Source organism: Oncorhynchus keta, chromosome 2, assembly GCF_023373465.1.
Source record: "Oncorhynchus keta strain PuntledgeMale-10-30-2019 chromosome 2, Oket_V2, whole genome shotgun sequence".
In the NCBI taxonomy this organism is placed as follows: Eukaryota; Metazoa; Chordata; class Actinopteri; order Salmoniformes; family Salmonidae; genus Oncorhynchus; species Oncorhynchus keta.
This window is the reverse complement of record NC_068422.1, coordinates 66158813-66186312: the sequence shown is the minus strand read 5'-3', so window position 1 is coordinate 66186312 and position 27500 is coordinate 66158813. Positions and strand designations below refer to the sequence as shown.

At 46.0% G+C, this 27500-nt stretch overlaps 1 protein-coding gene across 1 annotated transcript in view; it reads left to right on the top strand.

The window, feature by feature from the left end:
- The window catches only part of LOC118362318 (immunoglobulin superfamily DCC subclass member 3-like), a 119210-nt gene that overhangs the window by 69486 nt on the left and 22224 nt on the right, over positions 1-27500 (top strand). The window contains exons 3-7 of the mRNA XM_052480851.1: positions 647-791; positions 1198-1328; positions 8039-8176; positions 17026-17184; positions 21666-21831. Coding sequence (XP_052336811.1) covers positions 647-791; positions 1198-1328; positions 8039-8176; positions 17026-17184; positions 21666-21831 — 739 coding nt within the window. The remainder of the gene's footprint in view (positions 1-646; positions 792-1197; positions 1329-8038; positions 8177-17025; positions 17185-21665; positions 21832-27500) is intronic.

Below are 27500 nucleotides of genomic sequence, written 5' to 3'. Positions count from 1 at the left end.
GTCTCTGAGCCCAGCTGTGTTTGTTAGCATAGCATAGCATATGAGCCGGAGCTATCTAGGAGCCTCTCATTTACTCAGTGTCACGGCTAACTAGGAACCTTTCATTTACTCATTGTCACTGATGGGTGCCAGATTATCCAAGCACAGGCTTTCCCCCTAGAACTAGAGGTAATGATCACTAGGGTTCCCTGCACAGTGGTTGCTGACAGCAGAACACAGGTAATTACCTAACCACATGGCAGCTCCCTGCCCTGGTCAGACTGCAGTCTCGGCTGCTCATTTGGTTCATATTATTGCAATGTGTCTGCTCAAGGTTAAGAGCCGCCCAGTGTTGCTTTAGATAAAGCCACTGGATTATGACTCAATCCACTGAAAGATGGAGACATTATTTACTTTTTTGAATCTTTTTTTTTTTTGCCAACAAGTTAATTGCCTTCGAGTGCGGTATAAAAAGAACTGTAGGTAATACCTCCCTGGTAATTGGTTGATTAACTGGGCTGGTGTGCCACTGAGTTTAGGACATTAGTACGCTGGTACTGTACATGGCAGTAGTATTTACTGTAGGCCTATACAAAAGACGCTTTAAAAAAAAAAAAAAACATTTTCAAACATTGAATTGACCGCTGCATCTCCCCTTTCTCTCCAGCGATGACGGAGTTCCATGTCCAGCCGCGGTCAGTGCGTGCGGAGGAGGCGGGCATGGGGCGGTTCCAGTGCCAGATTCACGGCCTGCCTGAGCCTGCCATCAGCTGGGAGAAAGATGGCCGCTCCGTGGACACTAAGGATGAGAGGTACAGTAAAGTAGGGTTCCTCTGTGTTAATCACCTCGGCTGTGCCTACCAACTACTGTAGGTCTACTGTACCTGCACACAGAACTCTGGCTGTTAACACATTCACTGTAGCAGTTTCACAACCTTCACTTACCTGTTACCCAGCCAAACCTCACTCAGCTCAGATCAACACCACCTGGAATCCAGTGTCCCTTGTGTCTGTCTAGCTGTTTGAAATTGAGTTTACGTTGCATGTGTAAACACACTTAATCAAGCAAACAATGATCTACTCCCTTGATTCTCTTTCTTTTTCTCTCTCTCTCTCTCTCTTCTCCCCCCTCCCTCTCTCTCTTTCACTTTCTCCCTCTGCCCTCCCTCCCCCACCCTCTCTCTCTCCCACCCTCCTCCCATTCCTTCTCTCTGGCAGGTATACCCTGCTCCCCACTGGTGTTCTGCAGATCACAGGTCTGCGTCAGGAGGATAGTGGTGTGTTTTGCTGTGTGGCCCACAACAGTGCAGGAGTAAAGCACAGTGCCGGGGCTCGCCTCACCGTCTCAGGTCTCATTACTCATACATGCATACATACTAGAGGTCGACCGATTATGATTTTTCAACACGATACCGATTATTGGAGGACCAAAAAAGCCAATACCGATGAATCTGCCGATTTAAAAAAAGAGAGAGAGATATTTATTTGTAATAATGACAATTACAACAATACTGAATTAACACTTATTTTAAATTGATATAATACATCAATAAAATCAATTTAGCCTCAAGTAGATAATGAAACATGTTCAATGTGGTTTGAATAATGCAAAAACAAAGTGTTGGAGAAGAACGTAAAAGTGCAATATGTGCCATGTAAGAAAGCTAACGTTTCAGTTCCTTGCTCAGAACATGAGAACATATGAAGGCTGGTGGTTCCTTTTAACATGAGTCTTCAATGTTCCCAGGTAAGAAGTTTTAGGTTATAGTTATTATAGGACTATTTCCCTCTATACCATTTGTATTTCATTAACCTTTGACTATTGGATGTTCTTAAAGGCACTTTAGTATTGCCAGTGTAACAGTATAGCTTCCGTCCCTCTCCTCGCTCCTCCCTGAGCTTGAACCAGCAACGACAACAGCCACCACATCGAAGCAGCATTACCCATGCAGAGCAAGGGAAACAACCACCCCAAGGCTCAGAGCGAGTGAAGTTTGAAACACTATTAGCACGCGCTAACTAGCCAGCCATTTCACTTCGGTCACACCAGCCTCATCTCGGGAGTTGGTAGGTTTAAAGTCATAAACAGCGCAATGCTTGACACACAACGAAGAGCTGCTGGCAAAACGCACGAAAGTGCTGTTTGAATGAATGTTTACCTACCCGCCTGCTTCTGCCTACCACCACTCAGTCAGATACTTAGATAGTTGTATGCTTGTATGCTCAGTCAGATTATATGCAACACAGGACACGCTAGATAATATCTAGTAATATCATCAACCATGTGTAGTTAACTAGTGATTATGATTTTTTTTTTTTATAAGATAAGTTTAATGCTAGCTAGCAACTTACCTTGGCTTACTGCTTAACAGTCTCCTTGTGGAATGCAACGAGAGAGAGGCAGGTCGTTATTGCGTTGGACTAGTTAACTGTAAGGTTGCAAGATTGGAACCACCGAGCTGACAAGGTGAAAATCTGTCTTTCTGCCTCTGAACGAGGCAGTTAGCCCACCGTTCCTAAGCCGTCATTGAAGATAAGAATGTGTTCTTAACTGACTTGCCTAGTTACATTTACATTTACATTTAAGTCATTTAGCAGACGCTCTTATCCAGAGCGACTTACAAATTGGTGCATTCACCTTATGACATCCAGTGGAACAGTCACTTTACAATAGTGCATCTAAATCTTAAAGCGGGGGGGTGAGAAGGATTACTTATCCTATCCTAGGTACTCCTTAAAGAGGTGGGGTTTCAGGTGTCTCCGGAAGGTGGTGATTGACTCCGCTGTCCTGGCGTCGTGAGGAGTTTGTTCCACCATTGGGGGCCAGAGCAGCGAACAGTTTTGACTGGGCTGAGCGGGAACTGTACTTCCTCAGTGGTAGGGAGGCGAGCAGGCCAGAGGTGGATGAACGCAGTGCCCTTGTTTGGGTGTAGGGCCTGATCAGAGCCTGGAGGTACTGAGGTGCCGTTCCCCTCACAGCTCCGTAGGCAAGCACCATGGTCTTGTAGCGGATGCGAGCTTCAACTGGAAGCCAGTGGAGAGAGCGGAGGAGCGGGGTGACGTGAGAGAACTTGGGAAGGTTGAACACCAGACGGGCTGCGGCGTTCTGGATGAGTTGTAGGGGTTTAATGGCACAGGCAGGGAGCCCAGCCAACAGCGAGTTGCAGTAATCCAGACGGGAGATGACAAGTGCCTGGATTAGGACCTGCGCCGTTTCCTGTGTGAGGCAGGGTCGTACTCTGCGGATGTTGTAGAGCATGAACCTACAGGAACGGGCCACCGCCTTGATGTTAGTTGAGAACGACAGGGTGTTGTCCAGGATCACGCCAAGGTTCTTAGCGCTCTGGGAGGAGGACACAATGGAGTTGTCAACCGTGATGGCGAGATCATGGAACGGGCAGTCCTTCCCCGGGAGGAAGAGCAGCTCCGTCTTGACGAGGTTCAGCTTGAGGTGGTGATCCGTCATCCACACTGATATGTCTGCCAGACATGCAGAGATGCGATTCGCCACCTGGTCATCAGAAGGGGGAAAGGAGAAGATTAATTGTGTGTCGTCTGCATAGCAATGATAGGAGAGACCATGTGAGGTTATGACAGAGCCAAGTGACTTGGTGTATAGCGAGAATAGGAGAGGGCCTAGAACAGAGCCCTGGGGGACACCAGTGGTGAGAGCGCGTGGTGAGGAGACAGATTCTCGCCACGCCACCTGGTAGGAGCGACCTGTCAGGTAGGACGCAATCCAAGCGTGGGCCGCGCCGGAGATGCCCAACTCGGAGAGGGTGGAGAGGAGGATCTGATGGTTCACAGTATCGAAGGCAGCCGATAGGTCTAGAAGGATGAGAGCAGAGGAGAGAGAGTTAGCTTTAGCGGTGCGGAGCGCCTCCGTGATACAGAGAAGAGCAGTCTCAGTTGAATGACTAGTCTTGAAACCTGACTGATTTGGATCAAGAAGGTCATTCTGAGAGAGATAGCGGGAGAGCTGGCCAAGGACGGCACGTTCAAGAGTTTTGGAGAGAAAAGAAAGAAGGGATACTGGTCTGTAGTTGTTGACATCGGAGGGATCGAGTGTAGGTTTTTTCAGAAGGGGTGCAACTCTCGCTCTCTTGAAGACGGAAGGGACGTAGCCAGCGGTCAGGGATGAGTTGATGAGCAAGGTGAGGTAAGGGAGAAGGTCTCCGGAAATGGTCTGGAGAAGAGAGGAGGGGATAGGGTCAAGCGGGCAGGTTGTTGGGCGGCCGGCCGTCACAAGACGCGAGATTTCATCTGGAGAGAGAGGGGAGAAAGAGGTCAGAGCACAGGGTAGGGCAGTGTGAGCAGAACCAGCGGTGTCGTTTGACTTAGCAAACGAGGATCGGATGTCGTCGACCTTCTTTTCAAAATGGTTGACGAAGTCAGAAGCTTGGAATTTAGAGTGGTAGAAAGTGGCTTTAGCAGCAGAGACAGAAGAGGAAAATGTAGAGAGGAGGGAGCGAAAGGATGCCAGGTCCGCAGGGAGGCGAGTTTTCCTCCATTTCCGCTCGGCTGCCCGGAGCCCTGTTCTGTGAGCTCGCAATGAGTCGTCGAGCCACGGAGCGGGAGGGGAGGACCGAGCCGGCCTGGAGGATAGGGGGCATAGAGAGTCAAAGGATGCAGAAAGGGAGGAGAGGAGGGTTGAGGAGGCAGAATCAGGAGATAGGTTGGAGAAGGTTTGAGGGGAGAGAGAGCGAAGGTTAGGACGGCGCGATACCATCCGAGTAGGGGCAGTGTGGGAAGTGTTGGATGAGAGCGAGAGGGAAAAGGATACAAGGTAGTGGTCGGAGACTTGGAGGGGAGTTGCAATGAGGTTAGTGGAAGAACAGCATCTAGTAAAGATGAGGTCGAGCGTATTGCCTGCCTTGTGAGTAGGGGGGGAAGGTGAGAGGATGAGGTCAAAAGAGGAGAGGAGTGGAAAGAAGGAGGCAGAGAGGAATGAGTCAAAGGTAGACGTGGGGAGGTTAAAGTCGCCCAGAATTGTGAGAGGTGAGCCGTCCTCAGGAAAGGAGCTTATCAAGGCATCAAGCTCATTGATGAACTCTCCGAGGGGACCTGGAGGGCGATAAATGATAAGGATGTTAAGCTTGAAAGAGATGAGGATCCCGGTGCCACCACCCCGCTGACCAGAAGCTCTCGGGGTGTGCGAGAACACGTGGGCGGACGAAGAGAGAGCAGTAGGAGTAGCAGTGTTATCTGTGGTGATCCATGTTTCCGTCAGTGCCAAGAAGTCGAGGGACTGGAGGGAGGCATAGGCTGAGATGAACTCTGCCTTGTTGGCCACAGATCGGCAGTTCCATAGGCTACCGGAGACCTGGAACTCCACGTGGGTCGTGCGCGCTGGGACCACCAGATTAGGGTGGTCGCGGCCACGCGGTGTGGAGCGTTTGTATGGTCTGTGCAGAGAGGAGAGAACAGGGATAGACGGACACATAGTTGACAGGCTACAGAAGAGGCTACGCTAATGCAAGGAGATTGGAATGACAAGTGGACTACACGTCTCGAATGTTCAGAAAGTTAAGCTTACGTAGCAAGAATCTTATTGACTAAAATGATTAAAATGATACAGTACTGCTGAAGTAGGCTAGCTGGCAGTGGCTGCATTGTTGACTTTGTAGGCTAGCTGGCAGTGGCTGCGTTGTTGACACTACACTAATCAAGTCGTTCCGTTGAGTGTAATAGTTTCTACAGTGCTGCTATTCGGGGCTAGCTGGCTAGCTAGCAGTGTTGATTACGTTACGTTGCGTTAAAAGAACGACAATAGCTGGCTAGCTAACCTAGAAAATCGCTCTAGACTACACAATTATCTTTGATACACAGACGGCTATGTAGCTAGCTATGTAGCTAGCTACGATCAAACAAATCAAACCGTTGTGCTGTAATGAAATTAAATGAAAATGTGATACTACCTGTGGAGCGAAGCAGAATGCGACCGGGTTGTTGAGTGCGGAAGTTCTATTCAGTAGACGTTGGCTAGCTGTTGGCTAGCTAGCAGTGTCTCCTACGTTAAGGACGACAAATAGCCGGCTAGCTAACCTCGGTAAATTAAGATAATCACTCTAAGACTACACGCTCTAAACTACACAATTATCTTGGATACGAAGACAGCAAAGACAACTATGTAGCTAGCTAACACTACACTAATAGTTAAATAAAGGTGTAAAAAAAATCTGCAAATCAGTGCCCAAAAATACCGATTTCCGATTGTTATGAAAACTTGAAATCGGCCCTAATTAATCGGCCATTCCGATTAATCGGTCGACCTCTAATACATACATACATACATACATACATACATACATACATACATACATACATACATACATACATACATACAAACATACAGTGGGGCAAGAAAGTATTTAGTCAGCCACCAATTGTGCAAGTCCTCCCACTTAAAAATATGATAGAGGCCTGTAATTTTCATCATAGGTACACTTCAACTATGACAGACAAAATGAGAAAAAGAAATCCAGAAGATCACATTGTAGGATTTTTTATTAATTTATTTGCAAATTATGGTGGAAAATAAGTATTTGGTCACCTACAAACAAGCAAGATTTCTGGTTCTCACAGACCTGAAACTTCTTCTTTAAGAGGCTCCTCTGTCCTCCACTTACCTGTATTAATGTCAGCTGTTTGAACTTGTTATCAGTATAAAAGACACCTGTCCACAACCTCATACAGTTACACTCCAAACTGCACTATGGCCAAGACCAAAGAGCTGTCAAAGGACACCAGAAACAAAATTGGAGACCTGCACCAGGCTGGGAAGACTGAATCTGCAATAGGTAAGCAGCTTGGTTTGAAGAAATCAACTGTGGGAGCAATTATTAGGAAATAGAAGACATACAAGACCACTGATAATCTCCCTCGATCTGGGGCTCCACGCAAGATCTCACCCCGTGGGCTCAAAATGATAACAAGAACGGTGAGCAAAAATCCCAGAACCACACAGGGTTCTGGGATTCTGCAGTGCCAGACGTGTCCCCCTGCTTAAGCCAGTACATGTCCAGGCTCGTCTGAAGTTTACTAGAGAGCATTTGGATGATCCAGAAGAAGATTGGGAGAATGTCATATGGTCAGATGAAACCAAAATAGAACTTTTTGGTAAAAACTCAAGTCGTCGTGTTTGGAGGACAAAGAACGCTGAGTTGCATCCAACGAACACCATACCTACTGTGAAGCATGGGGGTGGAAACATCATGCTTTGGGGCTGTTTTTCTGCAAAGGGACCAGGACGACTGATCCGTGTAAAGGAAAAAATGAATGGGGCCATGTATCGTGAGATTTTGAGTGAAAACCTCCTTCCATCAGCAAGGGCATTGAAGATGAAACGTGGCTGGGTCTTTCAGCATGACAATGATCCCAAACACACCGCCCGGGCAACGAAGGAGTGGCTTCGTAAGAAGCATTTCAAGGTCCTGGAGTGGCCTAGCCAGTCTCCAAATCTCAACCTCATAGAAAATCTTTGGAGGGAGTTGAAAGTCCGTGTTGCCCAGCAACAGCCCCAAAACATCACTGCTCTAGAGGAGATCTGCATGGAGGAATGGGCCAAAATACCAGCGACAGTGTGTGAAAACCTTGTGAAGACTTACAGAAAACATTTGACCTCTGTCATTGCCAACAAAGGGTATATAACAAAGTATTGAGATAAACTTTTGTTATTGACCAAATACTTATTTTCCACCATAATTTGCAAATAAATTCATAAAAATCCTACAATGTGATTTTCTGGATTTTTTTCCTCATTTTGTCCATTGTAGTTGAAGTGTACCTATGATGAAAATTACAGGCCTCTCTCATCTTTTTAAGTGGGAGAACTTGCACAATTGGTGGCTGACTAAATACTTTTTTTGCCCCACTGTACATACATACACACACACATACACACCTTCCCTAGATACCCACCCAACACACAAATATGTGGCTATGCATCATCTCACACAGTGTCATCGCCAAGATGATGCAGAACAGTGAAATCCAATTAAATGTTGCAATCCATAAAGCTCTTGCACGCTCATGCTTGCGTCACTCTCTTCTCCCCCAGTATCCCAGTCTTCTGTTTACAAAGAGCCCATGATCCTCGTGGGTCCTGAAAACCTCACTCTCACCGTTCACCAGACGGCCATCTTGGAATGTGTTGCCACAGGATATCCCCGCCCCATCGTGTCATGGAGCAGGCTTGGTAAGACCAAAATCCCGCTGTCTCTTTTACATCAAATCAAAGCTGCAGCCTTCAGGGTGCTGAACAGGGGTTAAACCCCCCTGCCTCTCAGGCCTTAAGGGCTATAGAACCTTTCTATTTTCCACAAGGTTCCATGCTAGATTGCTTGTCTAGTTTGCAATCATCCGAAACCCGACTTACATCACTACTGCAGCTGACATAAAACCATGTCACCATAGTAGTATAGCTGAATTATATAAACATTTATATAAAGCACACAGGCAAAATACAGAGATTGAAGAGGACATTCTGTTAAACGGGATATTTTGATACATTAAGATACAGCGGCTTTGTGTGTGAAATTGGTCATGGTATGCTGCCTTCACTGCATACACGGATCCCATTGTTTCCCAGATGGATCCAAATGATTTGGAATGTTGAAAGCCTATTTACCAGACATTATCTTGCTGACCTTGATATAAATGAATGGAGAAAAAAAGCTGTGTTCGGTGACTGCTTCTAATGTGGTACAGCACAGTGATTAAGTAGGCTACTGCTGTCCAGTGTGTATTTGTGTGTGTTTTTGTACGCACGTACAGTTGTGTGGATGTGTGTGTGCATGTATGTATGTGTGTCTGGGTTAGCTCATCTCTGAATTGTGTACATACGTGTAGTATGTTCCTTTATGTCATGTCTAATAGAACATTCATCTTCTGTACACATGAAGCAGGGGATTGCAGCCTATATGAGTCTTTGCGGGGCTAAACACAATCTTATTTTTTGATGAATGTATTCTTTACTCTCCTGGTCGAGATGAACCTCTAAAGTGAGTAAGTGACACACGGTGGGAGATCCACCGTAATTGCTTAGAGGTGTTGAGCCCAGGCAGGATTCAACCCTTTAAACGTTCCTCTTGGCTATCACTCAGACTCTGCCGCTACCAATTTTGCAATCTGATATTTGTTTTTCTAAGCTATTATCCAATCTGATTTGCTGTTCAAAATGTAAATTGCAGCCCCTCCCCAACCAGAGAGGAGCCATAATCAGATTGTGGATATTGCCTTGCACGATGTTGCTGTAATTAAATGCTGACAGGATGGGATTTCAACAGGGGCGTCATGCAGCCATTATTTTAGAGGGGGGCACAAAGTATGTAAAGATGGAGGGGGTGGTATAGTTTGAGAATTTAGCATTTTTCAAACACATGAAAAACAGCTTTTTCCTGCAATCTAGACCCATAATAATTATTGCCTAATTTTATGTAAAAAAAAAAAAAATCTAATCAAATTGTATTGGTCAAATACACATATTTAGCAGATGTTATTGTGGGTGTAGCGAAATGCTTGTGTTCCTAGCTCCAATAGGGCAGTAATATCTAGCAATTGACAATAATACACACAAATCTAAAATTAATGAATTGAATTAAGAAATATATAAATATTAGGACGAGCAATGTCGGAGTGGCATTGATTAAAATGCAGTAGAATCCAGTATATACATATGAAATGAGTAAAGCAGCATGTAAACATTATTAAAATGACTAGTGTTCCATTATTAATAATAATAAGTGAACAGTGATTCCATGTCTATGTACATAGGGCAGCAGCCTCTAAATTGTGGGGTTGAGTAACCGAGTGGTGGCCGGCTAGTGATGGCTATTTAACAGTCTGTTGGCCTTGAGATAGAAGCTGTTTTTCAGTCTCTCGGTCCCAGCTTTGATGCACCTGTACTGATCTCGCCTTCTGGATGATAGCGCGGTGAACAGGCAGTGGCTCGGGTGGTTGATGTCCTTAATTGTCTTTTTGGCCTTCCTGTGACATCGGGTGCTGAATGTGTTCTGAAAGGCAGGCAGTGTGCCTCCGGTGATGCGTTGGGCAGACCGCACCACCCTCTGGAGAGCCCTGCGGTTGCTGGCGGTGCAGTTACCGTATCAGGCAGTGATACAGTCCGACAGGATGCTCTCAATTGAACATCTATAAAAGTTTGTGAGGGTCTTAGGGGCCAAGCCAAATTTCTTCAGCCTTCTTCACCACAATGTCTGTGAGGGTGGACCATTTCAGATTGTCAGTGATGTGTATGCTGACTAACTTAAAGCTTTTTACCTTCTCTACTGTTGATGTGGATAGGGGTGTGCTCCCTCTGCTGTTTCCTGATGTCCATGATCAGCTCCTTCATTTTGTTGACATTGAAGGAGAGGTTATTTTCCTGGCACCACTCCCCCAGGGCCCTCACCTCCTCCCTGTAGGCTGTCTTGTCATTGTTGGTACCTTATATAATGTTACTTACCCTACATTATTAATCTCATATCCATACGTATATACTGTACTCTATATCATCGACTGCATCCTTATGTAATACATGTATCACTAGCCACTTTAACTATGTTTACATACTCATCTCATATGTATATACTGTACTCGATACCATCTACTGTATCTTGCGTATGCTGCTCTGTACCATCACTCATTCATATATCCTTATGTACATATTCTTTATCCCCTTACACTGTGTATAAGACAGTAGTTTTGGAATTGTTAGTTAGATTACTTGTTGGTTATTGCTGCATTGTCGGAACTAGAAGCATAAGCATTTCGCTACACTCGCATTAACATCTGCTAACCATGTGTATGTGACAAATACAATTTGATTTGATTTGATTTGGTAGTCAGGCTTACTACTGTTGTGTCGTCTGCAAACATGATGATTGAGTTGGAGGTGTGCGTGGCCACGCAGTCATAGGTGAACAAGGAGTACAGGAGGGGGCTGAGCATGCGCCCTTGTGGGGCCCCTGTGTTGAGGATCAGCAAAGTGGAGGTGTTGTATCTTACCTTCACCACCTGGGGTCGGCCTGTCAGGAAGTCCAGGACCCAGTTGCACAGAGCACCTTTAAGAACGGGGACAGTATAACCGGAGAGAGCCATGATTCTGTGAAACAGAGTATGTTACTGTCCCTGATGTCTAGCTGGAAGGAGATCCTCGCCCTGAGCTCGACTACTTTATAGTCCAGAGACTGAACATTAGCGAGTAATATACTCAGAAGCGGTAGATGGCGTGCACGTCTCGTGAGTCAGACTAGAAGTCCACTCTGAATACCTCTCTCCACCGGCGGCGTATTGGAGCAGCCTCTGGTATAAGTTCAATTCACCTGGGAGGTGAGAATGAAGGGTCCAGTTCGGGAAAGTCGTATTCCTGGTCGTAATGCTGGTGAGTTACCGCCGCTCTGATATCCAAAGGTTATTTCCGGCTGTATGTAATAATACAAAAAATGTTCTGGTCTAATAAAGTAAGAAATTACACACAAACAAATCTAAATACTGCAACGTTGCTTAGGAGCTAGAAGCAGAGCTGTCGTGTCTGTTAGCGCCATCTTTATATATGATTTTCTGCATAGGTTATCTAAGCATACCTCTTTAGCTTTTCAATTGTAATTTTAATTAATGATGTACATTGATTCTTTAAAGGTGCAATATGCAGAAATTGCTCTGCCATTTCCTGGTTGCTCAAATTCAAATAAGGGCCTCCCGGGTGGCGCAGTAGTCTAAGGCTAGCTGTGCCACCAGAGATTCTGGGTTCGAGTCCAGGCTCTGTCGCAGCCGGCCGCGACCGGGAGGTCCATGGGGCGGTGCACAATTGGCCCAGAGTCGTCCGGGCTAGGGAGGGTTTGGCCGTCACGGATATCCTTGTCTCATCGCGCACTAGTGACTCCTGTGGCGGGCCGGGCAGAGTGCATGCTGACCAGGTCGCCAGATGTTTCCTCCAACACATTGGTGTGACTGGCTTCCGGGTTGGATGGGAATTGTGTCAAGAAGAAGGGCGGCTTGGTTGGGTTGTGTTTCGGAGGACGCATGGCTCTCGACCTTCGCCTCTCCTGAGTCCGTACGGGAGTTGCAGCGATGAGACAAGACTGTAACTACTACCAATTGGATAGCACGAAATTGGGGAGAAAAAAAGGGGTTACATAAAAATTAAAATAGTTCACCCAATTTCAGTTTGTGACAAACAAGCAATGCATAGTGTAGAGAATCATTGTACAATATAACCTGTTGGTGTACAATACTAAAATAAAAGACTCAAAAACGGAACTTAAAACTTCTTAAGGCTAGGGGGCAGTATTTTGACGTCCGGATGAAAAGTGTGCCCAAAGTAAACTGCCTGCTACTCTGGCCCAGAAGCTAGGATATGCATATAAGTAGTGGATTTGGATAGAAAACACTCTGACATTTCTAAAACTGTTACAATAATGTTTGTGAGTATAACTGATTTGGCAGGTGAAACCCTGAGCACAATCCATCCAGGGAAATGTATTTTTGTGGTCATTGTGTTTTCCAATTGTTTTCTAATTTCCTATTTATGAGGAACCTGGTTGCAGTTCCTATGGCTTCCACAAGATGTCAACAGTCTTTAGAAATTGGTTGATGTTTTTCTTTTGAGAAATGAAGAGTTAGTGCTATTCATTGTAAGTGTCACTACAGATGGTCTCTACTGTGTTGGTGAGCGTGAACTGGAACGCGCTTCACAATGTTTTTATCCGGTATTAGAAACAGTTTATTCCGTCTTAAATTTGATCGATTGTTTACGTTTTAGGGTACCTGAGGTTGGATTAGGAACGTTGTTTGAAATGTTTGGACCAAGTTTACAGGTAATTTATTAGATACTTTGTAGGCATGTTGGGCGAGTTGAACCCGGTGTATTTCTGAATCAAATAAATTGACATTTTTGGGACATAAAGAAGGACATTATCGAACAAAAGGACCATTTGTGATGTTTCTGGAACATTTTGGAGTGCCAACAGAAGAAGATCTTCAAAGGTAAGGCATTAATTATATCGCTATTTCTGACTTTTGTGGCGCACCTGTCTGATTGAAATATGATTTTCGTGTGTTTGTATGCGGGGCGCTGTCCTCAGATAATCGCATGGTCTGCTTTCGACGTAAAGCCTTTTTGAAATCTGACACAGCGGCTGGATTAACAAGAAGTTAAGCTTTATTTTGATGTGTAACATATATATGTTCGTGAATGTTGAATATTGATATTCCTGTAGTTTGAATTTGGCGCGTTGCCATTTCACTGGATGTTGTCAAATCGATCCCGCTAAAGGGATTGGCACGTGAAGGGATCCATAAGAGGTTTTAAGACCGGGAAGCATAGAAATAGCACACATAGAACAGATCACCCGCTTCTTAGACCTGCTTTCGATGAAAATGACAGATCTATTACTCACATTTCTATGTAAATTTGGTCAGGTTGCCCTAAAAGTTACATATTGCAGCTTTAAGAACTTTTATGCCTTAGATGTTTACTAGAACTGCCACACCGGTATATAGTACAATAACCCAATATTTAAAGCTATTTTAGTATTTTCTAAAGTCTAGCAACCTTGCCTGCAGGCAAGCCAGCAGAGATAGTTATTCAAGCTACTCTATCTTGAGTTATAGCCTGAAATGGCTTGGTAGCTAATTATGAGGTTGGGAGATTGGGAACCTATCTGGGCTAGCTAAAGACAACTTGATAAAATTGCTAGGTGACTAGTATTACAGAGAAACAACAAAAAAAATGTTTTATTTATTCATCAAAAAGGAATCAATAGGCCACATAGCTTGATCAAATTCATTTACAAACATTCCTCCTGCGAACCCTGCCCATCACCGGCAGTTAAAATCAAATCATACACTGTATGTGTCACTCGATACTCTCTCTCCTCCGCTGACGTAGCATATCTTTGCTCTGTGGTGCATCTGGGAAGAATGGGGGGTGATAGTCAGTATGTCCCCTCTGCAAAATACTGCTGACAGATCTTTTTTATAAATAATGATGATGAAGCAGGGGCTTAAAAAAAAGTTATTAATTTAACATGTGAAAAATGTAAAAACAGGACAAATCTGAGGGGGCACGTCTCCTTGTGGGCATGACGCCTCTGGATTTTAGTGTATTAGATTACAGGGAGTGACGGCCTGGGGATAAGCTGGATAATGAATTTAATAGATTCACATCAGTCATTCCTTAATGCCACAGTTTGTTTGGAGCTTTTCATTCATCAGCACTGGTGCTCTCTGGGCTACTTTTTGCTGGCTCTCTGCCTGCTTTGACACTAACTACATTACAGACTGACATAGAGATAGCGGCATCCATTCAGACAGCACATACACACACACACACACACACACACAGACAGATAGATAGAGACCGAGAGAGAAATCAAGTTTCTGTGAGAGAGAGTGTGTCTGGAGAGATAAGAGTTAGCCATCTGTTGATTTTACAGTTCACTCAGCAGCTAGCCCGACTTGAGTCAGGCTTATTGTAGAAGGGTAATAACGCCCATTATATGGTTCACAGTTGTTTAGCCACTCCTAGCTGAGTCCCTTTAGTTATGACACTGGACTGGGGCTGGGAGTCGGAGGGTCAGGCTGAGAGCCTGAGGCTTGCACTTAATAGTACCATGGAGCATGTTTAAGTTATACTGTTCTAGCCATAGCTTCTACTACAGTTGATAAGAAACTCCACTTGCTGACATAGCTGACCAGGCTGTTTCAATTGGATTGTAAATATGTCTGAATAATAGGTTCCTATGTTATACTGAAAGTCCTGTCGCCTACAGCCCTCTGCTGGTGCTGTTCGCTGCAGCTACAAGAACACAGAAAGGGCTGAGGTTTGTATATTCTATTTTGAAGGCATTCTCGTGAACTCTGTCTGGATGCACTGTCCACCTTTTTCCATTTCTCTTCAGCCCACAGTGCATTGTCTTGTCACGGTCCAGGTTTGTGGAGTGTTTCCAAATGCCCCTCCCTTTCCTTGTGGTGGCTCTGCTCAGATGCACACAGTGTTCACAGAGGAGATGTGTGTTGCCCTCCTATAAAAGGCCTGGGCCAGACCATATGGCCCCAGTCTCTGGCTGGCTGTCTGCTAGCTGTCTGCTAGCTGTCTGTTTGAAGATGTGAGGAGAGGAGGATGGCCAGTCTGCTTTCTCTGCAGGCTTTTAGCATAGCGGCCATGTCCCCCGCACAGCCCTTTAACACTCTAAGCCGGGACACACAAGACGCAGATGTTACAAAGATAGAGAGGGACTGAAATATCTTCGGCTGTGCCATGTCTTTGTTGGTCCTACCCCCATTATAAGGCCATTGAAATAGGAAGAGACAGAGAGCAGGACAGGGTATTTGATGGAGGGACAGAGGGGAGTGGCAGCCTAGCTTATCCATGTAGCTCTACCTGCTCAGAGGGCATTTCCCCAGTTTAAAGCATGGTGTGCCTAAGGCAGTAGAGGGCTTTGTCAAACCGTGAGATCAAACTGGTGTGTGTGCGTGTGCATGTATGTGTGTGTGTCACTAGCCTGTCAGAGCGGGGTGGGGAGGACGGGACTGGGGATGTAAAACAGACCCCCTCACACACACATACAATTACACACACTAACACATAATGGAGTCGTGGCAACATAGTTCTTCTGCGTCACTGACTGTGTCGGCGTGGCCTTGGCCCTCACCCAATACACTCGCCTCGTTTGCACACCTTTCTACTAAATATGGTGATTCTCACAAGACGTGCTCTGTCACACTTGTGAGAACTGCTCTGATATTTACTGTGGAATGTGTTTTGCAGCGTTATGGGGCAATTTTATTGACTTCATTTTATTTTTACAGGGACAGTGCACATCAATCAACGTTTCAGTAAAAGTGCCGGTTTTAGCCAGCCGGCTAATTTTCAACCGCAGTCCCTGGGCAGGTTATTAAAAACAATTACAAAATAGACAATCATTGAGCAGTGAGCACACGCAGAGCAACATAGGACAAGCAAGACGTAGCATACAGACAGAGCAACATAGGACAAGCAAGACGTAGCATACAGACAGAGCAACATAGGACAAGTAAGACGTAGCATACAGACAGAGCAACATAGGACAAGCAAGACATAGCATACAGACAGAGCAACATAGGACAAGCAAGACATAGCATACAGACAGAGCAACATAGGACAAGCAAGACGTAGCATACAGACAGAGCAACATAGGACAAGCAAGACATAGCATACAGACAGAGCAACATAGGACAAGCAAGACGTAGCATACAGACAGAGCAACATAGGACAAGCAAGACGTAGCATACAGACAGAGCAACATAGGACAAGCAAGACATAGCATACAGACAGAGCAACATAGGACAAGCAAGACGTAGCATACAGACAGAGCAACATAGGACAAGCAAGACGTAGCATACAGACAGAGCAACATAGGACAAGCAAGACATAGCATACAGACAGAGCAACATAGGACAAGCAAGACGTAGCATACAGACAGAGCAACATAGAACAAAAAGCAACAAAACAAAATCCATAAAAGCAACAAAGTGTTTCCACACCTCACAAGCTACAGACTACAGACATGGAAAGCGGCAACACACAGCTAGGGACCATGTTCACAAATCTGATTGACCTTTAGCCATGTCTTCATGTTTTTTTGTGAAAGTGTGATAGGTGGTGTAGTTATGTGTGTCTGATGGCAGTGTATTCCAGACATGGGAAGCTCTCACAGAGAAAACGGATTTACTAAATTTGCTTTTCCTTAATTAAGGGAACTATACAGTCACCTCCAGCGGCTCCTCTTCTCCAGCATATATATATTTTGTGTACATTATAGTATGTTTAATCAATCATTTATCTCCCTTGGTATTTTTATAGCCTTTTTTAGTATATTTCAAGTGTTTTTTATTTTTTATTCTAAGCTAACTCAGCTAATTTGCTATCTCACTCCTTTCCTCCTCTTCTCTCTCTTTCTCTATCTCTATCCCTTCCCCAATTTCATCTCCTGTCCTATTCCCTACTCTCCTCCCCTCCCTTCCTTTCCTCCTCTTCTCTATTCTCCTCCTCTCCTCTCTCCTCAGATGGCCGTCCGATAGGTGTGGAGGGCATCCAGGTGCTGGGTACAGGGAACCTGATGATCACAGATGTCGGGGTCCAGCACTCTGGCGTCTATGTCTGCGCTGCCAACAAACCAGGGACCCGTGTACGCAGAACCGCTCAGGGACGTCTGGTGGTCCAAGGTGAACCTTCAGTTACACACCCACTCAGGATAGTGTGTGTGTGTGTGTGTGTGTGTGTGTGTGTGTGTGTGTGTGTGTGTGTGTGTGTGTGTGTGTGTGTGTGTGTGTGTGTGTGTGTGTGTGTGTGTGTGTGTGTGTGTGTGTGTGTGTGTGTGTGTGTGTGTGTGTGTGTGTGTGTGTGTGTGTCAGTGGAAGCTCCTCCCAACAGCCTCCACTGGTGTGTTTGAATGGAAATCAATTTTAGGTCCCCACAAGTTTAGTAAAACAAATGTGTGTGTGTCTCATTCGCTGTGCAATTTTCTTACACATTTTTTACCAGTTGGAGGTGGTTAGTAGCAGGAGGCATTCAGCATGTTCCTCACATGCTTATCAGCCAAAGAACCCTGCCCTTGGCCCCAGCCAATAGCAATACTGCTCCCAGTCAATATTTCATTGAAACTTCCTGTCTGTTGTTAGACAAGGCCCTGCTATAGAAGGCTCTGGAAGAAAGCCATGCTGTTGATTATGTGTCGATGTCTATGGTTTCTTTATCAATCAGTGAAAACTAGAACGCGCCCTCAGCTAACGATCTGGTGCGATATACAATACATGTGTTTTATGATAAGAAACAAAAAGGCTGAAGCCTTGCTGTGGACACAGCCTTCAAGAAGCATTGTTTCATATTCTCATGGCAGGAATGTTCTCCTGGACGTATTTCACAGTCGGGGCGCATATGACTGACTGACTGTCTGGCTATGAGAGGGTTGTTATGGTGATATGGCCTCGGTGACTGTATAGAGTAGCAGCATACATGCGACTCTCTCCCGCCGTCCGGCCGAATGTTTTGATCAGAGTAAGGTAGGCTGTTGCTTAAGAGAATTGATGTAATCTTCCTGGCCAGATGGTTGGCACAGCGGCCCTCTGCTCACTGCACTACCCTTCATTTACCTCAGAGTGAGAAAGTGAGGGGAGAGAGAGAGAGAGAGAGAGAGAGAGAGAGAGAGAGAGAGAGAGAGAGAGAGAGAGAGAGAGAGAGAGAGAGAGAGAGAGAGAGAGAGAGAGAGAGAGAGAGAGAGAGAGAGAGAGAGAGAGAGAGAGAGAGAAATGGTAAAAGAGAGAGAGTAATAGAGAGTAGGGGGAGAGGGAAAGAGAGAAGGTTAGAGAGAGAGAGGAGAGGATTGAAAGACGGAGAGCAAAAGATAGAGAGGGAATGGGGGAAAGAGTGCTGATCAGACCCACACCACAATTGCACATCAATACTCTCCCTGACCCACCATCCCCCTGCCTCCCTCCAGCCCTTCCCTCCAGCCCCTACTCACATACACACAGCCTCTAAAGAGCAAACAGAGAGAGATGGAGAGAGAGAGATGAAAAGGGAGAGAGAGAGAGATGAAAAGGGAGTTGGACAGGAGGGTTGAGCCAACCTAATCCTCATCATACCACAGTGCCTAGAATGGTGTGAATTTCAGGTCCCGCACTTTTACTGACAGGGTGACAGTATGGAGATAGCTGAGATTAGAAAACCATCGTAACACCTCTTCTCTTAAAATGAGAATTAGATGGATAGAGGATGCTAAATAACTAGAACTGGAAAGGGGAGGGTTTGTTTACAGGAAGATAGTTTAGATAGAGGATGCTACATAACTAGAACTGGAAAGGGGAGGGTTTGTTTACAGGAAGATAGTTTAGATAGAGGATGCTAAATAACTAGAACTAGAAAGGGGAGGGTTTGTTTACAGGAAGATAGTTTAGATAGAGGATGCTACATAACTAGAACTGGAAAGGGGAGGTTTTGTTTACAGGAAGATAGTTTAGATAGAGGATGCTAAATAACTAGAACTGGAAAGGGGAGGTTTTGTTTACAGGAAGATAGTTTAGATAGAGGATTCTAAATAACTAGAACTGGAAAGGGGAGGGTTTGTTTACAGGAAGACAGTATAGATTGAAGGGTTGGTAATGACTCACATCAACACCATTATCCCAGAAACCCTAGACCCACTCAAATTTGCATACCGCCCAAACAGATCCACAGATGATACAATCTCTATTGCTCTCCACACTGCCCTTTCCCACATGGACAAAAGGAACACCTACGTGAGAATTCTATTCATTGACTACAGCTCAGCGTTCAACACCATAGTGCCCTCAAAGCTCATCACTAAGCTCAGGATCCTGGGACTAAACACCTCCCTCTGCAACTGGATCCTGGACTTCCTGACGGGCCGCCCCCAGGTGGTGAGGGTAGGTAGCAACACAACTGCCACGCTGACCCTCAACATTGGAGCTCCCCAGGGGTGCGTGCTCAGTCCCCTCCAGTACTCCCTGTTCACCCACGACTGCATGGCCAGGCACGACTCCGACACCATCATTAAGTTTTCAGATGACACAACAGTGGTAGGCCTAATCACCGACAAGGACAAGACGGCCTATAGGGAGGAAGTCAGAGACCTGGCCGGGTGGTGCCAGAATAACAACCTTATCCCTCAACGTAACCAAGACTAAGGAGATGATTGTGGACTACAGGAAAAGGAGGACCGAGCACATCATTCTCATCGACGGGGCTGTAGTGGAGCAGGTTGAGAGCTTCAAGTTCCTTTAGAGCCCACATCAACAACAAACTAGAATGGTCCAAACACACCAAGACAGTCGTGAAAAGGGAATGACAAAACCTATTTCCCTACAGGAAACAAAACATTTTTGGCATGGGTCCTGAGATCCTCAAAAGGTTCTACAGCTGCAACATCGAGAGCACTGGTTGCATCACTGCCTGGTACGGCAATTGCTCGGCCTCTGACCGCAAGGCACTACAGAGTGTAGTCCGTACGGCCCAGTACATCACTAGGGCTAAGCTGCCTGCCATCCAGGACCTCTACAGCAGGCCGTGTCAGAGGAAGGCCCTAAAAATTGTCAAAGACCCCAGCCACCCCAGTCATAGACTGTTCTCTCTACTACCGCATGGCCAGCAGTGCCAAGTGTAGGACAAAAAGGCTTCTCAACAGTTTTTACCCCCAAGCCATAAGACTCCTGAACAGGTAATCAAATGGCTACCCGGACTATTTGCATAGTTAATGTGTCGCAGCATCGTAAAAACAGGGGTTGGGGGGGGGGGCTGCTATATTGGCTAACCAGGCTATCTGCATTGTGTCCCACACACCACCCGCCAACCCCTCTTTTACGCTACTGCTACTCTGTTCATCATATATGCATAGTCACTTTAACCATATCTACATGTACATACTACCTCAATGAGCCTGACTAACCGGTGTCTGTATGTAGCCTCGCTACTTTTATAGCCTCGCTACTGTATATATCCTGTCTTTTTACTGTTGTTTTATTTCTTTACTTACCTATTGTTCAACTAATACATTTTTTGCACTATTGCTGTAAGTAAGCATTTCACTGTAAATACCTGTTGTATATGGCGCACGTGACAAATAAACTTTGATTTGATTTGAGATAGAAAGATTAGAACCAGAAGGACAGCTGACTGGCAAATAAACCTGCTGAAGGGAAAATAGTTGCTGATTGTGGGAATGATCTCATTCTAAATTACCACTAGATGATCCCTAATTGCGGTCTAATTGTATTCCCACTCATTAGGAAGTTATTATGAAAATAACTCTTTTCATATATGAAAATATTGATGTGGCTAATAATACCTGCAGCTATGAATAATGAGGGGAGATAATTACCCCAACAGCAATAACAACAAACAGCTCTGATCAGATCTGGAGGAGTGTAATCACACATTTGAGGCGAAACTAAACACTGTTTAATTAAGAGGTAATAGAGATTTGCATTACCTGTACCTCTGTGTCAATTAGCGCAAACGGAGCATGGCTCATAGCTCAAAGAGAGGAGGGAAAGAATGACTCCTAGGGAGGGAGGGAGGGGTGGGGGGAGGGATGGAGGGAGGGAGGGATCATTGGCTGGAGGCTGAAGGTCAGTAGCTGTGAAATTGTGCAACACTGAAAGACTTTCGGGAAAGATACTGTATCTGCACTGCATTGCCTTTCACTCAGTTTATGTGTTCTATACCAGTTATTCTGCATTTGTGAATAGATTCCCTGTTCTCTCCTCTTCCTCCTCCTCCTCCCTTTTTGTGTTCCTAGATCTTGCTTCTCAGTTCCAATGACGATAATCTGATCCTCAGCTAATAATTGTTATGCTAAACACTGTCTCTAATCCCCCTCCCCCACACACAATCTAATTCTGATCAATGTGATTAGGCTGGATTAAGCCCAGGATAATACGCCTTTATTCCTCTCTCCCCTTTTATAATTCCCTCTAGAAGGCTCTGGGAGCTTCCTGCTTTTTCAAAATACCTTGGTAGCTTATCTTTTCTGACCACTGGTGAAAAATCATAGTTGTTGTGCAGCATAGTATGGGGAATGAGAAAGACCCTGTCAGCAGGTTACTGTATCTGTGTAGCAAGGCACTTTATATTCAGTTAGTAAGTAGCCCACTATCTGTCTTTCTCTTTCCTCTGTGTCTGCCCACAGCCCCAGCAGAGTTTGTGCAGCCTCCCCAGTCCATCTCCCGGCCGGTGGGCACCACTGCTATCTTCACCTGCCAGGCGCAGGGCGACCCTGTGCCCCAGCTCACCTGGCTGAAGAACGGGCAGATCCTGGAGCCTGGAGGGCACGTCAAGCTCAGGAACAACAACACGTGAGTTAACGTACAGCCATGGAGATACATATACTAAGTGTGCTCTATTGAATTGTGTGCTGAAAGCAACAGGGACTGTACTCACTCTGTATGGTAATAACACTATATCCGTTCATGCATGCAGCCATCCATCCACTGTAACAAAGCTACATGCCATATGTGCATGGCTGGCAGTGTCGTCGGCGTAATCAAACGCTCCATTATTTCTGATCTACTGCGCTAATGAAACAGCTGGCCAAGATGTCTGCCAAGAGATACAGTGTCTTGTTTTAAATGGAGCTGTGACATTACATTACGAGGGTATCTATCGAATCACTGCTGGACCGGCTCCCAAGGCTGTCCGGTGGAATTTCCAGGAACAGAACAGAAGGCCCGGCCAGTGTTTTGTGTCATTTAACATTCTCCATAAGAGCGATGACGAGGCCAGGTTACTGTGTTTAGTGTTGTGTCGGGCGGGTTGGGGCAGGCAGGGAGAGACGGGAGGGTTGTAATGAGCCTGGGACTGGCCTCGCTCCAGGTCTAGGAGATTGGCTCTGTGTCGTGATAATGATTCAAGTCTGCTACTGTATTTGGAGCTTTGCTGTTTTATTGTCCTGAGTGGTTGTCACCACCGGTGTTTCCCCAGAACTGTTAAACACGGAGCCAGACAGCCTGGTGGCCGGTGTCAGAATGCTTCTCATTCAGGTCAAAGAGTAGACTCCAAACATAGCTAGGAGTTATAGCTCAGTAATATCTCAGGTGACTGGATGCTTGGATGGTTGTCCTGAATTTGGTGCGCATACTGTTCAAGGTATTCTGTCAATGTCCTGCATGTGTTTAGATGTTTTCCAGTTGAAGATTTCACAGCACCTATTCCCTATACAGTGCACTGCTTTTGACCAGAGCCCAAAACACAAAGAATATAGCATGTCATTACATATGAGGCAGATCTATATTTGTTCACGCAGGCAGGGGAGATCGTATTATGCATACATTCTAACTGTCAGCCTTTGAATGATTTATAGGTTAGGTGCGTTTCTGGCTGTGGGAAATGAAAGAAATTCTGTTCTATATACAGGTTTATTATGCGTGATAAGTTCAGTGCTGTACACCAGCTGTGTTTTGCAAGAGTGAGAATCCGTGTGTGTTAATATTTATAAATGCAACGGATGATGAAGTGATTACATTACTTATGCACAAGAAAATCAATAAAGCGGGACAGTGAAGTTCATGTAAATGATGCAGGTGTTCCAGACCTAGTGGTACATGGGGAGAGAGAGGCCGAGGCACTACCATCACTCAGACACACTGTTCTCCTCTACCAGCCACAGAGATAGAGAGAGAGAGGCCGAGGCGCTACCATCACTCAGACACACTGTTCTCCTCTACCAGCCACAGAGATAGAGAGAGAGAGGCCGAGGCACTACCATCACTCAGACACACTGTTCTCCTCTACCAGTCACAGAGATAGAGAGAGAGAGGCCGAGGCACTACCATCACTCAGACACACTGTTCTCCTCTACCAGCCACAGAGATAGAGAGAGAGAGGCCGAGGCACTACCATCACTCAGACACACTGTTCTCCTCTACCAGCCACAGAGATAGAGAGAGAGAGGCCGAGGCACTACCATCACTCAGACACACTGTTCTCAGACACACACTACCATCACTCAGACACACTGTTCTCCTCTACCAGTCACAGAGATAGAGAGAGAGAGGCCGAGGCACTACCATCACTCAGACACACTGTTCTCCTCTACCAGCCACAGAGATAGAGAGAGAGAGGCCGAGGCACTACCATCACTCAGACACACTGTTCTCCTCTACCAGCCACAGAGATAGAGAGAGAGAGGCCGAGGCACTACCATCACTCAGACACACTGTTCTCCCAGCCACAGAGATAGAGAGAGAGAGGCTACCAGCCACAGAGATAGAGAGAGAGAGGCCGAGGCACTACCATCACTCAGACACACTGTTCTCCCTACCAGCCACAGAGATACCAGTCACAGAGATAGAGAGAGAGAGGCCGAGGCACTACCATCACTCAGACACACTGTTCTCCTCTACCAGCCACAGAGATAGAGAGAGAGAGGCCGAGGCACTACCATCACTCAGACACACTGTTCTCCTCTACCAGTCACAGAGATAGAGAGAGAGAGGCCGAAGCACTACCATCACTTAGACACACTGTTCTCCTCTACCAGCCACAGAGATAGAGAGAGAGAGGCCGAGGCACTACCATCACTCAGACACACTGTTCTCCTCTACCAGCCACAGAGATAGAGAGAGAGAGGCCGAGGCACTACCATCACTCAGACACACTGTTCTCCTCTACCAGCCACAGAGATAGAGAGAGAGAGGCCGAGGCACTACCATCACTCAGACACACTGTTCTCCTCTACCAGTCACAGAGTAAGATAGAGAGAGAGGGCCAGGCAGAGAGAGAGAGGGCCAGGCAGAGGCAGAGAGAGAGAGGGCCAGGCAGAGGCAGAGAGAGGGCCAGGCAGAGAGAGAGGGCCAGGCAGAGAGAGAGGCCAGGCAGAGAGAGAGGGGCCAGGAAGAGAGAGAGAGAGGGCCAGGCAGAGAGAGAGAGGGCCAGGCAAAGAGAGAGAGGGCCAGGCAGAGAGAGAGGGGCCAGGCAGAGAGAGAGAGGGCCAGGCAGAGAGAGAGGACCAGGCAGAGAGAGAGGGCCAGGCAGAGAGAGAGAGGGCCAGGCAGAGAGAGAGAGGGCCAGGCAGAGAGAGAGAGGGCCAGGCAGAGAGAGGGGCCAGGCAGAGAGAGAGAGGGCCAGGCAGAGAGAGAGAGGGCCAGGCAGAGAGAGAAAGAGCGAGAGCGCACATTAGGCGCTGGAGTTGGATGGCTGAAGCAGACTGTGTTGTAGGGAAAGAGTGATGGAGAGAAATAGAGATGGAGAGGGGTTAGAGGGCAGCCTAGTGATAGACCTCCACCTGACACTGCTCTGCATCTCTCTGGAGCCTCTCATGCATCACACCCACTACACTGGGACTGGTTTAGTATGGAGGCTAGAGTTCCAGCATTAGCTAATTGGCTGATAAACTGAGGTAGCCGAACACGAAATGTAGCCAGCCCAGTCATTTATGGAACATAACTTTTCGTGGCATCCTAACTTACTGTGTTGTGAGGTAAGTGTTTGGGTGCGAGGCTGGTAGCTTACCTCATTGCTATTCTGATACATTCCTACAGCCCATCGTACGTCTCCATCTGGTGCGTTACAGTATTAGTTCTACAGAACCGTCTACAGAACTCACTCTCTTGGTTGGGCGAGCAGTGCAGGCCCAGTTCAAGCCCGTTCAAGCCCAGTTCAAGCCCCAGTTCAAGCCCAGTTCAAGCGCAGTTCAAGCCCAAGTAGCCCTTATTTTCTGTTGTCGTCACAGCAGATCCTTCTGTTTTCCTTTCCTATGGAGGAGTGAATGAAAGGATAGACAACCACATTCAACAGGCCCCAGTCTTCCCTACAGGTGCAAGGCAGAGGTAATGATATGCCCCTCCAGCTCACTGTTTCTGCTGTTATATAGATATCTTGTATCTGATATTGGAGGTCTGCCTCTGTGCATGATTACCTAGCAGTGTGAGATTTTAATTTGAATGTTCCACCATCCCTAGCAGTGTGTGTGTGTGTGTGCGTGTGTGTGTGTGTGTGTGTGTGCGTGTATGTGTGTGAGGAATTGTATTGTTTTAAATGTGCTGGGAAATGGAAAAACATCTTGTTTCAATCCGTGCGTGTAACGGTAGGCAGGCTATCAACACACCACCCACTACTTTGCAATGTGAGCTGGAGGCAGTATGAATTTTGAAAACATATACTTAATAGTTTGAAGCCTGAACGGTTTACTTCATATTATGAGCCATGTCTTACCTGGCTTCAAATTAGCCGAGGCAAAATCCAACCATCGAAACGTGGAGGCAATTATTTTCTAAAGACTTCCTGCTGTCATTAACCAGCATTTCTCTGCTGTTCTATTGGTTTTCATATCAACTTTCTTTCATTGTTGAGAAACCAAAGGACCAATCCTAGTCATATTAACAACCCATCCTCCGTTGTTGCATCGTTAGATTTCCCCCTCTAAGTTTCTAACTGAGATTTTCATTCCTGTCACATATGGAACAGCTCTCATCAGGTGAACTGTTTAAAATGGTGTTTTCCCACTAATTGCATTTTGGCAAATATTTTATTGGCTTCTTCATTACAGGAATTGCATGTTCTGTTCAGATGAATTACCATGATCTAAATGTGATTTATTTATTTCTGAGCACAGTGGGTAGACACCCTAATTGGTTACACAACCAATTCATATGGGTCCGGTAAATTTCTCAAATGGCCAGTAAATTCAAATCTTCCCGGTCACGTTGTTTCCATGCCACATGTTCCTAACGGAAACCCTGGTGTGTACATGTCTGTTCCTGCAAATGGAAGGGACAACACCAGAGACATGCACATACTGCACATTGTTCCCTACAGCTTTCTCTCATGCTGCTGACCTGCCAGAGAGGATAGGATAAGAAAGAATGGGGATCGATTGTGTATTTTACTCACGTGCATGCACACACATTAATCAAAGAACACACGTACGCACACACACACATTCACATGCATACATACACACACATATCAAACATGCAAATTCTCCTGTGCATTGCCCTTTAGACTGTCTCCCTGCAGCACGCTGTAACCAATTACACACTCTACCTAATGCCACACTGTAACCAATTACACACTGTGACAGTCTAACTGGTGTGAACTCTGTGTGAGCTAAGATGGTGTCACAATAAATTCAGATTGGCAGCTAATGCAAATATAACAGTAGGATTATATTGTTTTGGCCAGGAACTTTACTTAGTGTGTGTGTGTGTGTGTGTGTGTGTGTGTGTGTGTGTGTGTGTGTGTGTGTGTGTGTGTGTGTGTGTGTGTGTGTGTGTGTGTGTGTGTGTGTGTGTGTGTGTGTGTGTGTGTGTGTGTGTGTGTGTGTGTGTGTGTTGGATGTTGGTTGGTTGACGTAGACGGGCAGAGAGTTGATGTTCCTCTCACGCAGGGCACTGAGGGGTGGTCACGGGCTGTTCCATAAACATGAAACACCATTACCCCGGTAATGAAGGGGAGGGGGGAGAGCTGTCATTCTACCCAGATTCAGATGTTACTCTGCAATTTCAATTCACTGCCTGACTGTGTTTGATACCTACTGATCCTGACTACGTCATGTTGTAGAAATGGCATGATTTGTGGAATAGTTTTGACTTGTGAGGGTTGACTGTAAACTGAGGGCGAGACTAATCTTCTCCTATGTTTTTATGGGGATTGAAGACTTCTATGATTTATTTGTGTGAGTAAGCTTCAGTGAAGAGATGTGTCCTACTCCCTCTAGGAATATTCCACTGGGCTGCATATTTTTGTGTGTAGCTGAACCTAATTAAAAGGGAACTATGTTTTCCTTTTTTTCCTGTTTTCATTCTGTGGAAGCCCCGTTTTGTGATTCCAGCGAGCTGGGACCTGGGCATTGGCCTTGACCTCTAACCCTGCCTGCAATCAGTCATTTCCGTGGGCTTTCCGTGAGACAGCTAATTGCTCCTCCCTCTTCAAAGCCCCTGCTCTCCCCCCTCCCCTCTCCCCCTGTTCCCTCCTTCTTCCCTTTTTCCCCTCCCTCCCTCCCTCCCTCTCTCTAGTTTAGCCTTTC